Source organism: Cynocephalus volans, chromosome 3 (genome assembly GCF_027409185.1).
Source record: "Cynocephalus volans isolate mCynVol1 chromosome 3, mCynVol1.pri, whole genome shotgun sequence".
NCBI classification, from domain to species: Eukaryota; Metazoa; Chordata; class Mammalia; order Dermoptera; family Cynocephalidae; genus Cynocephalus; species Cynocephalus volans.
The window spans coordinates 103,056,795-103,070,801 of record NC_084462.1 but is presented as its reverse complement, the minus strand read 5'-3'; the positions used below and the strand labels follow the sequence as shown (position 1 = coordinate 103,070,801).

Genomic DNA, 14,007 nt, shown 5'->3' with positions numbered 1-14,007 from the left:
TAATCTTTTCAGCAAATTGTGCAGGGGTAATCTGATATCCATATGATCTATATGCAAAAAGAGGAATTTAAACCCTTACCTCACATCAAAACAAAAATTGACTCCACGTGGATCATAGTCCTAAATGTAAGAGCTAACATTATAAAACTTTTAGAAGAAAACATAGAAGATCCTGGTGACTTTGGGTTAGGCAAAGAGTTCTTAGATATGACACAAAAAGTGTAATCAATAAACACCTATGATGTTAAACTGAATCTCATGAAAAGTTAAAAATTTTGTGCTTCAAAAGACATCATCAAGAAAATAAGAAAAGCCACAGACTAGGGAAAAATCTTTACAAATCACAAATTTGGTAAAATGCTTTTAACTAGTATTGGTCAGCCACAGATACACACACACAACAAATCCATCAATGGACAACTGGATAAGGAAAACGTGGTGTATATATACACAGTGGAATACTACTTGGCCATAAAAAGAAAACTTTTAACTAGAAGATACAAAGAATTCTCAGACTCCAACTTGAAACAAATGACCTAATTAAAAAAAAGGCTAGCTGGCCAGTTAGCTCAGTTGGTTAGAGTGTGGTGCTGATTAACACCAAGGTCCAGTGTTCTATCCCTGTACCAGCCAGCCAGCAAAAAACTTGATTCCATTTTACCAAAGAAGATATATGAATGGCTAGTAAGCACATGAAAAGATGTTCAATATCATTATCATTCTGGAAATGCAAATTACAACCATAATGACATACCACTTCATAGGCACTAGAATGGCTACAATCAAAAAGTAAACAGAACAAATGTAGACAAAGATGTGGAGAAACTGGAACTTCATACATTTCTGAGGTGAATGTAAAATGATACATCCACTTTGGAAAACAATTTTTCAGTTTCTTAAAAAGTTAAACATATCCAAACATCCACCAATTGATGAATGGATAAACAAAACATGGTATTTTCATACAATGTAACTTTATTCACCCTTAAAAATGAATAAAATTCCGATACATGCTATAACATGGATGAACCTTGAAGTCATTTTGCTAACTGAAATAAGCCAGACACAAAGGATAAATATGGTATGATTCCACTTAGATGAGGTACCTAAAATAGTTAAATTCATAGAGACAGAGGGTAAAATAGAAGTTGCCAGGGGCTGGGGAGAAAGGAGAGTAGGGAGTTATTGTTTAATGGGTATAGAGTTTCAGTTAGGGATGACAAGAAACTCTAGAGATGGGTTAAATGTACTTAATACCACTGAACTGTACACTTAAAAATGCATTATTTTAGACACTGAATGTTATGTTATGTATATCTTACCACAATAAAACATACATTAAAAAGTTAAGCGAATTTACGTATGTGTCAGCAATGTCACTCCTAAGTATTTACCCAAGAGAAATAAAAGCATATATCCAAAAACTTTTACACTATTATCCATAGAAGCATTACTCATAATAACCAGAAATGGAAATAACCAATTGTTTGTCAATTGATGAATGAATAAACAAAATGTGGTATGTGTGTATCTACAGCAATATAGATTTGTCTCTCCACACACACGTACACACATGTGTGAACACTTTTCAGCAACAGAAAAGAGACAGAACATGGATAAACCTCAAATGTATAATGCTAAGTGAAAAGACCAGATTCAAAAGACAATATATTTTATGATTTCACCTAATTTATCAATTTAATGTATTGAGACAGAAAACAGATTAGAGGTTGCCTAAGGCTGGAAGCAGCAACTAGAATAAACTGCAGTGGACATAGGAGATGTTTTTGGAGTGATGGGAAAGTTCTAAAACTGAATTGGGGTGATGGCTGTACAGCTCTGTAAATACATTAAAACTCACTGAATTGTATACTTAAAAGGATAAATTTTACGATATGTAAATTCTACCTTAACAAATCTGTTCAAAAATAATTTTCCCATTGTCAGGTATGTAACTCCCATTGACATTTTTAATAACAGTTTTATTAAAATATAATTCACATAGCATACAATCACCTATTTAAAGGATCCAATTCAATGATTTAATGGTTTACAGTATATTCACAATGTTGTGCAACCATCACCACATTCAGTTTTAGAACTTTTTAATCAGTGAAAAACTCCATAAACATTAGTCACTCTCCCTTTCCCACTAAGACACCCCAGCCCTAGGTAACCACCAATCTACTTTCTATCTCTATACATATGCCTACTCTGGACATTTAATATAAAAGAAATCAAAGAATACATGGTCTTTTATGACTGCTTTTTTTCACTTAGCATAATGTTTTCAGGGTTCATTCATGTTATAGTATGTATCAGTACTTCATTCCTTTTTTATGGCCAAATAGTATTCCATTTTATGGATATAGCACATTTTATTTACCCATTCATCAGCTGATAGACATTTGGGTGCTTTCTAATTTTTGACTACTATGAATAATGCTGCTATGAGTATTCGTGTACAAGTTTTTGTGTATAAACATTTTCATTTCTCTTGTGCATACACCTAGGAGTGGAATTGATAGGTCATATGGTAACTTTGTTTAATCTTTTGAGGAACTTCCAGACTGTGTTCCAAAGTGGCTGCAACATTTTACATTCCCAACTAGCAGTGCACGAGGGTGCCAATTTCTCCACATTCCCTCTCACACTTGTTACTAACAATCTTTATACCTACTAGGATGGCATCTCATTGTAATTTTAGCTGGCATTTTACTGATGGTTAATAATGCTGAGCATCTTTTCATGTGCTTATTGGCCTTTGTATATCTTCTTTGGAAAAAATGTCTATTCAGATCCTTTGCCCATTTTTTAACTGGTTCATTCACCTTTTCATTTTTTTTTTTTTTACCATATCATTGAGTTATAAGAGTTCTTTACTCTAGATACAAGTGTTTTAGATGATTTGCAAATATTTTCTTTCATTATGTGGGCAGTATTTTCACTTACTTGATAGCACCCTTTGCAGCAAAAAAGTTTTTAATTTTGATGAACTGCAAGATTCATTTTTTTATTTTGTTGCTTTTTCTTTGGGTATCATACTTAAGAAACCATCGCTTAATCCAAGGTCATGAAAACTTATGCCTATGTCTGCTACATATTTTACAGTTATAGGTCTCACATTTAGGTCTTTGATTCATTTGTGTGAGGTAGGGGCCACTGTCTCTTATTAAAGATTTAAGGGCAGAGGTGGAGAGAATTGCGGGTCAGATAAATAAAACCATCCATCTTGAGGGTCATGATTTTGCTGCTAGTCGAGACTACATGAAAAGCTCATGTTTGCATGCAGCTGTCTTTTTCTGTCTATACCAAGCCATTTATTCTTACGACCTTTTCTTCGAAGAAGGGGAGCAGGCAGAACCTCTGAGGTGTACGAAGTACACAGCTGGCCAGCCAGAGATATATTTCTCAGCCTCCCTAAAGCTAGGTGTGGCCATGTGACTAAGTTTTAGTCTATGGAATGCAAGATAAAGTGATCTACTTCTGAGTCATATCCTTTAAAAAATAAGTTGCTTGGCCTCTGCTTCCTCTTTCTTCCCCTTTTTGCAGGACAGACCTCAGACATAGTGCTAGTAAGCTATTTTTGACCATACGGATGAAGAAAACATACCAGGACAGTGGTTCTCAACTGTGGCTGAATGTTAGAATTACCTAGGGAGCTTTAATAAAACACTGGCATTGGATCCCACCTCTAGAGATTCTGATGCAACAGGTTTGAGATGTGGCCTGGGCATCAGGAAGTTAAAAGCTCCCCCAAATGAATCAAATAGGTAGCCAAGGTGAAGATCTCCATTCCAGGGCAGTGGTTTTTAAACTTTAGCATGCATCAGCATTACCTGGAGAGTCTATAAAAATATGATTTTCTGAATCTCACTCCCTGGATGTCTGATTTGGTAGGTTTGGGGTGAAACTTGAAAATTGGCATTTTTAACAAGTTCACAGGTGATGCTGATATGCTGGTCCAGGGACACACTTTTAGAACTCATAGGAGACGTCAAAGCAGCAAGATAGAAGGGACCTGAGCCACAGTAGTCAGGCTGCTTATTTTTCTTAAACCACGCCTACTCTATATTACTACTGAAAAGAAGAGGAAAAGTTTATTCTGAACTGTAACAGCAGCTTAGTTTATATCCTAAGTAGTACACATCCCTTGGATTACAGTGTTTCAACAGCAAGAAAAGTAAGGATATTAAAAAAAAAAGTTCTCATTTCATACAAATTCACACATGCAATTTATACCTTCTTGGCTTTAGTAATATTTTCCCATAAGAGAAGAATGGCTTGGAACACTGCACTGTTTACAACAGAATCAGTTCCTCATGGTAATTGGTGAAAGCAACCCATAGAATTCTGTTTTGGCAGCATTGATTAACCTGGAGGGATAACAACCTAAGCAGGCCGTTCAGTTACTTTTCCCATTAAATCCCAGCCATAGTTGGGTAACCCAAGGCTTCCAATGCAAATCTACTTTGATCCAAACCATAGCAACAGTTCTGAGTGATGGAGAAATCCTCTCTAAATGGCACAGAGGGAGTGGATCAGTCTCTCCTCTCTCCTTCCCTCATTGCACACCAACACAAAAGGGACATAAAGTAGTCCAGCTCTTCTCACTTAGTTTCCTTGTGAAGACCTCAGGTATTTACCACACCAACCTGAATAACCAATGGGGCTTGGGTGTTTGTTGGATAAAGAATGAAGTTGGTAGGTAGTCAACTATGCAGGAGACAAGTTTTAGTCCCAAGCTCTCTCTGGCAAAACTCTTTGTTGGTGTTTAATTATTTCCTGAACACACTCATAGTATCAAAAGGAGGCGGATGGGTGGGGTTGGAAGACCAGAGAGTAGAAACTGCCAGGTAGAGAAAGAAAAGCAGCTCACGTACCTGACAAACTGGCTGAATAAGGCTGTCGTGTTCCGGATGATCCGAGCAGCCTGGGACTCCTCATGCTGGCATCTCTGCAGTGTTAATCCATCATCCATGTGGCCTTCCTGATGGAGTATGACCTACCCACAGGGAAAAGACAGCAGGTCCAGTTACACATTACTCCACTGCTGGGCAGGCAACATTTCCTGAAGTTTGTCTCTCATCCCTCCCATTCCGTTCCCCAACCAAGCTCCCCTGGCACCATTTTGAAAATGGGACATTAGCAAACTCATCTCACCCATACGCCCTATTGCTGGCATACGAGTCATTCCTGAGACATGGTGCTTTGAGGAAAGTGGAATTTTATGTGCCACCATGGTATGAGTTACAATAAATTCGTTGGGCCTAGATGGCCAATATGAAAGGGTGAAAACGTCCTCTATTATAGACTTTTCTCTTAAAATGAACACAGAACTTTACCCTAGGAGATGGGAAGTCACTTTGTGCAGAGCCTTTTCCTTCAGAGACAAATTGGGGAAGAAGGAAGACAATTTAAAGCAGAACTCTCTCCTGGGATCAGGCTGGACTCTACTGAAGGACAGCTTCTTGGGATGGCTAACAAAAGGGCTGGGACAGCAGCTCAAGATGGTCATGTGCTTCTCATGGAAGCTGGAGAGGGGAGCTGAAAGCACAGGCTCTGCTATCAGACAACCTCAGCTCTAGCCCTGCTGTGCCACTTCCCAGCTGCATGACCTTGGGTAAGTTACTTGACTACTCTGCTTCGACTTCATCATCTGCAAATGGACTTATCTTAGAGGGTTGTTTGGAGGATTACATGGTTTACATATACAGTTGTCCCTTGGTATCTGTTGGGGATTGGGTCTAGGACCTCCCGTGGATACCCATATCTGCAAATGCTCAAGTCCCTGATATAAAATGGTATAGTATTTATGTATAACATATGCACATCATCTTGCATACTTTAAATCATCTCTAGATTACTTATAATACCTAATATAAATGCTATGTAAATAGTTGTTATACTGTATTGTTTAGGCAATAAAGGCCAGGAAAAAAGTCTATACATGTTTAGTACCTACACAATTTTTTAAAAAATATTTCAATCTGTAGTTGGTTGAATCTGTGGATGCAGAACCCACAGATATAGAGCACTGACTGTAAATCATTTGTCACAGTTCCTAGAATAGGTGGCCAGTGATTGTTTTTTATAAGGGGCAGTGTATTACTGATCTTAGATCAGTTATCCTGAAGCAAATCATACTTATTGATCACCAAGGACATCATGATTCAATTTTTGTGTGGAGCTAGCAGCTTTTGGTATGGAGATCAGTAGCTTTTCCCTTAAAGGGTCAAGTATGTGAAGATGTTAAGTGGGATGGTTTGACCTTGGTTCAAGTTAGGGTCAAATCCTGATTCAAGTTTCCTGGCATGGTTTCCCCTTGATGGGAGTAAGTGAAGAGAGACTACTTGCAGGTCCTGGAAGTCAGTCTATATGTCAACATAAATGAAACACATGGCTCCAGAAAATATCTTTAGAATAAGGATTTTCGGTCTCTATCATTTTTAATATAAAGAAACTACTTTTCCATATGAAAGTTTCTTCCTTATTTTTTATTCTTTTGGAGGCATTTTCTGATATAATGAATTCACATAAGAAGTAGAATACACATTTGAAAAAGTTTATGTTTTTTTTTGAAAAAAGACTTTGCATCTAATTTACATACTGCAGCTTAAGCATTACTTTGTCAAAACTTCCCAGCAACCAGTTAACAATGTTGCATTTAGATTTAATAATACATTGCCACTATGTTTACTTTGGCCTCAGTCCCAGATTTCTGGTCTCTAAAGACCAAAATTCCTAGGTTTTGATTGTTCAGATAACACACACTGGCCACCCGAATGAGAAAGTAATGAGAACTAGGGAAAATGCAGTTGTTAGGATGTTGTGTGATATGCCCTGCTGGTCTCAGTAGCCCAGTTCTATGATTCTTCTCCTCCTGGAGGAGTCCCACAATCCAACAGTAGAGAGAGGAGGCCCAAGATGGGAATGGAAAAAGGGGGTGCTTCCTTTAAACTGAGTTAGCCTTATTAGGATTTTCATTGTGTTTCTTCTCCATTGGTTTTTCCAGGTTCCTGTTTTGTTCATTTCATAAAACGGTTAATACAGATTTGAACACCCTTTGTATTTTTAGAGGGGGAAATAACCTGCTCCTTATGAAATGAAGCAGCACACAAGATCTGAGCATTATGACACCTTTTTAGAAGAGTTTCTGAAAGCACCTGCCAAATGTACTTGCACATTCTCACAGTTAAATGGATCTACAGGCTATGGTACTGGAAGAGAAAGGCAGGGACAGGCACAATAAATCAACAATGCTGCAAACTGAGATCTCTCCACTTTGACAGAGTCCTTGGAGGGCTTCTTCTCCCACCCAGAGTCATAGCCAAGATCCACAAATTCTACTCTTTAAATGCAACTATATTGTTGTGTTCCATAGAGGATTTAATTCTCTTATGATAGGCTGGTAGAGTAGAGGATGGGTTTTTGGCATCTATTTTCAATTTGCCCTTATTCCCAGGGTATAGCTCTCTCTCTTATGGTGTAGCCCTTCTGGGATTCAACTGAAAACCTGCTGTATTTTCCAGGGCCATTCCAACTTGGGAGACTGAACCCAAACCCATATCTCCCTAGGACTGTCATACTGTCAACATCTCTGCTGTGGTCTTCCTCATCACCACTGCAGCTTTCTGTTTGCCATCTTGGCATCACATCCCATCCACAGTCAGCTTAGGATCCTAGGGGAAACTGCACATAGAACTAAAGGCTCATGTTTCCACAGTTGCCATCACTCTGGAATCTTGGTTCCTTAAGTCCCAAAAATCTCAGTTGACCCTATGTCTAATCTGTTTCGATAGCACAGTAAAGCTAATCCTAATCCCTAGTTCTGCAAATCAGCAAATATGCTGTGGAAAAAAACAGAGACAAAAGTGGATTCACCTTAGTGCGATCTTTAGCTCATGTCCTGGGCGTCTTGGTTGTTGAAACCTTCAAATGGTTTTGTTTTTCTTTGGCTTTTTGTTTTGTATTTTATCCAACCTTTGTAGTTGTTTTCAGAGGAAGGATTGAGCTCACACAAGCTAGTCTAGGCAGCCTCTTATTTATCCTATTTTCTATTCCCTCTGGATAATTTTATTTTCTCTTTTCTGGATATTTTCCTGGTCTGTTTTGCTTTAAACAAAATAAGATATTACCTTACAGTTTGTTCCCCAAATCCTTCCTTACAATACCAGCATTCTGGGAAAGTTTTAATTGTTATCACATTAGGCTGATATACGCAAACTGCACTGTACAGTGCCTTCTAGAATCTTATTTTGGCTCTGTGACTATTCAAACTCATATTTTGTAAGCATTTTCTAAGAGAAAAAGCATCACACCCTGGCATCTATTCTCTGGTTCCTATCAAAAGAAACACTATTATGGCAATTACTTTCAGTTAAAAAGATGCTGCATGTATCCAAGCTAGGTTACCACTGCAGCTGTGATGGACCACTCAAATCTGGACACATTCTTTGCGGATACAGCATCATTACACAGCATCTCTTCCTGCATGTTGGCTCCTGTGGGATTATTATTATGCAATCTGCATTTTCTCTGTAGAGATTCTGTTTAGTCTGTGTATTGTGAAAACTGTACAATAACTCAATTATCCACTTAACTGAAGGGAGCAATGATGTGCATAATCCCCAAGCAGCAAACCACCAGAAGTCATTTAGATCAGCTTTTGGAGTATGTTAGACGAATTTCACCCCCTCCTCATAGAATTGCCATGTATTTAATTGGCGGTTTTTTTTTTTTTTTCATTGAACTTGGGGCCAAAGTAACCAAAATACGTTGATGTACTAGAGAAACTGTGTATAACTGGTCACGGAATAACTATTCAGAAGAGTAAGGAGTAAAACAATCATGTCCACCTGATTCTCACAATTGCTTCTATCACCCAGTTGCTTCCAATTCAGTGTAAAACAATCGTAGACAGACTCCTTACCTTTCTTTTCAGAGGTACCAGGCGGGATGTTTTGGCATCTTGTGCTTTGTATGTCACCCAAAGACCACTGGCTATATGCTGGACAAAGCAGATGGAATCTCCATACTTGATTTCTGGAACTCCCATGCCTTCTATATCTCGCTTATGACTGGAATCCATCTTCTCCTTGATTTCCTATTTCACACACACACACAAAGAAACACACATGATTAAATAGAAACTCAATATATAAAACAATCACCTATGTGGAATTTGTAAGCCAGGAAACTGATTACCAAAATAATCATGATGTGCCTGTTCTAGCCAGGATTTCAGAAAGGCTTCTTCCACTTATCTGTTGTTAATTGTAAAAATCAATACATTTCAAGTGTGGGCTATTTCAGTGATTATTTAAATCCATGGGAAAAGGAGGCAGTTGGTAGGTTCTCTCTTTTCTGATTTTATGTAACTCTCCATTATGTTTTCTACTTTCCTCATCCTGACTTAGTGACCTTAATAAGTAACTCTTTGATGGTCAATTAACTTATTTTCAAAAAGTGATATCTTCCATAATTTTAGTGGTTATCTTACATAAATGCCCTCATTCAGGGGCTTTAAACATATCTATTAACATCACATAATTATCTTTTATAAAAATGAACAGGGAGAGTCTTTGAGAAGATAGGGGGTGCTACTGTGCCTCAAATTAATGCAGTAATTTGCATATGTCTCTTATGGTCTCCCCAGTTGTGTGCTGTGGTCAAGGGGTTTCATTCTTCAGTTTTCACTGTTTCACTACCTATTCTTTGGTATGGAAAAGGGACTTACTGAGCATCAGCTAACCACTCAGTGGCAACATGAAGTGCCTGCCACAAGAGTGTGCCATAAAGTAGATCTCTGATGCAGAGTGACTTTCCCCCTCCTCATCAATCAGGGCCTCTGTGGCTCTATTCTGAATGGTTCTATTCTATTTCTATTTCTTTTCTATATTTTGCATTAAATTGCTCATTTGTAAAAGCCATTAACTAGGTAGCATTTTGAATTTTTTATAGAATAAAAAATGTAGCATGCTGTTGCCTCTGCTTGTGACAACAGTCCTCTCATTCTTAATGATGGAGCAATAGCAGCACACTTACTGAGCCCTTACCATGGGTACTCAATGCAGTGTTCTAAGTCCTTCACACATATTAACCCTTCATAATAGCCTCTAATGTAGCTACAAATACTGTCCCAGTTCTACAGATGAGAAAGCGAAGAAAGTAATTTGCCCAAGGTCACTCAAGAAGTTATGTCAGGATTTGAACCAGAAGTCCAGCTCCATAGGATATGCTCTTCCCCACTACTCTAAACTCCTACTCATCTTTCATAACCCTGCTCATTTATCACCTTCTCTGTGAAAGTACAGTTAGTTTCTCCTGCTGTATTTCCTCAGTACAGTCTCATTCCACTATTGAGCACTTGGCACATCATAATGTAAATGTGTTTGTTTATGTGACGTTTTCTTGCCTCCCAACCAATGCTGGTCCTTTCCCACATGGCGCTGCATGGTGTACCATACCTCCTGTTGCAGGGCCTGTGAGTATAATAAACTTTGCTTTCCTGAGACTCTCCTGTGTCTCCTCACATGGCAGCACTGTCTGCCCAGTACATAAAAAAAAACACAGAATAACATCTTATTCATCAAGCTTTCCCTAGATCCAAAGCTGGAGGACATCTTTGCATCTTCTCTGATCTTATGAAATTGCTGACCCTGCAGGGACTGCCCATCCCAAGGCTAGCAATTCCTAAAAACAGTAAAGGACTCACCTGAGAGCATACCACAATCCAACCAATCCAGAGTCCATCTGCCAACAACCTTTACAGAGCTCTTATCTTCCAGGTGACTATTCTCCTGCCCTAATCACCCCAGGGCCAGGTACCAGACAACTAGTAACAACTCTGCTATGGGTTGAATTGTGTCTCCCAAAGGTTCATGTTTTAAACTCCAGTGTAACAGTGTTGAGGGCAGGAAGTCCTATTATGGTAATTGAGAGGTGGAGCCTTTAAGAGATGATTAGATTGTGAGGAACATGACCTAGTGAATGGATCGATCCATTCATGGAGTAATAAGTTGATGATTTAATGGGTGGTAACAGGTGTGGTTCTGATGGCTTTATCAGGAGAGTGAGTGAGTAGGTTAGCTCTCTCTTGCTCAGCCATTTCATCATGGGATACCCTGCATTGCTACAGACAGTAACCACCAAGAACAAGGCAGGTTCCCTCACCAGGTGTGTTCCCTGGACTTTAGACTTCCCAGCCTTTGAAACTGTAAGAAATAAATTTTGTTTATTTACAAATTACCCAGTTTCAGGTATTCTGTTATAAGCAACAGAAATGGACCAATACAAATGCTATGCTCTGGAGCCTGCTGAAATTATTCAAAGTAGCTAACCCTAAACCTGCTTACTCTGCCTCGCTGACTCCTTTCAAAGGAAGCTACAAAAAGGCTCTTTCCCACACTTCCCCCTAGCTCCCTCTGCCTGCTGACTGATCCCAGTGCTTCCTGCTATGGCCCCATGTGGCCTGGCATGCCCCCTCCACTTGGGAACTGTGAGTAGCAAACTATCTTTTCAATGCCAATCATCTCCTGATCTGTTGGTTTCATCACACCTGAATAATAATAAAACCTAAAATTTAAAGTCTTTGCTGGCATACTAGCTGCAACCTGCCAGATAGAAAACTCTTGAAGTGCTGGGATTTGTCTGTCTTTGTATTCCACACAGTGCTCTGCTTAAAATAGGTTAAATTTGCTTTTGCCTTAATGTTCTGCAGACATTCAATTTGTATGTTTATCTGCATCAGCCTTGCCTATGTTAGATGATGAACTGATTCCAAGAAGAATAGGTTACCTGGCCTAATATGTGTTGAAGGGCAATAATCATTATCCTCTGCCTCCACTGACAGCTTATTAAGGAAATGCTTGTGACCACATCATAACTGTCATATTGGCATTTGGCTTAGAAGATCAACTTGATACTCTCCAGATTGGCTTAAGATTTCTAGAAGGTTAAAGACGGGGACAAGAACTAGTATTTGTCCAATGCCTAGTTTGAACCAGGTTTTGTGCTAAGTACTTTACAATGGCACCACTGTCACCTGAATTTACCAGGGACCTACAAAGTGATGTCTATTATACACACTTTATAAACATTTTCTTTAAACCTTTCAATGGCCCTATTGTTTTTATTACCCTACTTCATATATGATACAACTGAAGCTTGCAGAGTTTGAACAACTCGCTAAAAGCCATACAGCTTGTAAGTAATGGAAAAGAATCCAAAATCGGGTGCAACGCCAAAGCCTGTTTGTCATTTGAACAGAATTATTTGAACAGTTACTATTACCATTAGCACACTTAAGTAATTAATGGTGTCAATGTTTTAGTTGTTTAAAGGTTATTATAAAGAAAAATTTGAAAACGTATGATATTTATGAAAAAATGGTTTTGGATTCATACAAACTTTAGGAGTTATACATACAAATCAATAATGACAACAAGGTGAATAAAAAAAATAAAAGAGAAACCAAATTAAATGCCCCCAAATACAATAAAACAAACAAAAAATAATGACATATGGCCTATATTCAAAGTACAATTAGAGTTTGGAAGAGAGAACAACCCTGCCTGGGGAATTAGGGATGATTTTATACAAGATTTATACCTAATGTGAGCTCAGGTGGGGGAGATGGCAGGGGGTGGGGGGAGTAGGGAAGGGGATGGCATTCTAGTAAGAAGGGCATAATGTGACAAGGAGAATGGTAAAATCCAGGAAGAGTCTTGAGCAAAAATTAAGAACTCTGAACTCTGTGCTATAGGTCCTTGTTTCTCAAATTCACAATGTTAACAGCCTTTCTACAGGAAAAGAGGACTTTGGACAAATACTGTATCTTCTTCTAAGAGTCCAAGGGGATATTACAATAGTATAAGCTCTTATTAGTCCTACAATAACATGCAAAAAACAACATCAACAAAAAAGAACATAACCTATTGAACTCTGTTTAATGCAAAATCATTGTTTGGAAAACCTCTTGGGAAAAGTTAGTGTATAAATGGAAAGCCACTGAGACACAAGGGTTGCATCTTAGAATAACTGTTCCAATATCCATATGAATGATGGACCGAAAAGAAATACTTCTAGAGATAGGTGCTGGGGACTGGATGTCCCCACAAAGCTCACTGAGGCTTAATCTGCACTTATGGTGTTAAGAGGGTGAAAAATTCTATTATGGTAATTGAAAGGTGGGGCCTTGAAGAGGTGATCAGATTGTGAGGACTGTGCCCTGGTGAATGGATTAATCCACTGATGGTTTAATGACGGTCATTGGAGTGGCTCTGTTGGCTTTAAAAGGACAGCTCATGAGAAGCTCGCTCTCTCTGCTCTACCATATTCTCCATGTGATAACCTGAGCCACTGTAGTTACCAGCAGACAAGGCCCTCCCCAGATGTATTCCTTGGACGTTGGACTTTCCAGCCTCTGAAACTGGAAGCAATAAATATTGTTTCTTTACAAATTACCCAGTTTCAGGCACTTTGTTGTAAGCCACAGAAATGGATGAATACAACAGGTGAGTTATAAGTCATGGCATTAGTATCTAGGATGGCACCTCGAATACAGAGGGTCCTGATTCATGCTTATTAATTAGAGCGAACACTGTTGTTTAACATAATTAACCCACCTATGTCAACAGAAGACAAGAAAGTATTTTTCTAACATAGACTGTCAGCACCCAAAAAAGTTTCGAAGGAAAAGTACATATGGGAAGATGAGGCCCCCATTCATGAGTCCTGGAGTGAATGAATCTTTGAGAAAGTCCTGGTAATCTCACTCCTTCCTCATTGTCACTGGAGAAACCCTGAGGAATCACCTTTTGGTTCATTCCTACATCAGTGTAGTCCCCTTCTAAATTTCTCATCTAGAATTTGAGGTCTTAGTATTGCTTTTAAAAAAAGTCACACACTGTAGGACACTGCCAGTTGTCCGGCAGGCCCCAAGACTGGCTGCAAAGCCTCCACTGGGTGGAAAGACAAGGAAAACTTCCTTCTGGCTACAGTCTT

At 38.7% G+C, this 14,007-nt stretch overlaps 1 protein-coding gene across 1 annotated transcript in view; it reads right to left on the bottom strand.

Moving 5' to 3' along the window:
* Positions 1–14,007, bottom strand: part of RYR3 (ryanodine receptor 3) — a 491,041-nt gene that overhangs the window by 238,374 nt on the left and 238,660 nt on the right. The window contains exons 11-12 of the mRNA XM_063091474.1: positions 8,933–9,106; positions 4,884–5,005 (exon numbers count right to left, since the gene is read on the bottom strand). Coding sequence (XP_062947544.1) covers positions 4,884–5,005; positions 8,933–9,106 — 296 coding nt within the window. The remainder of the gene's footprint in view (positions 1–4,883; positions 5,006–8,932; positions 9,107–14,007) is intronic.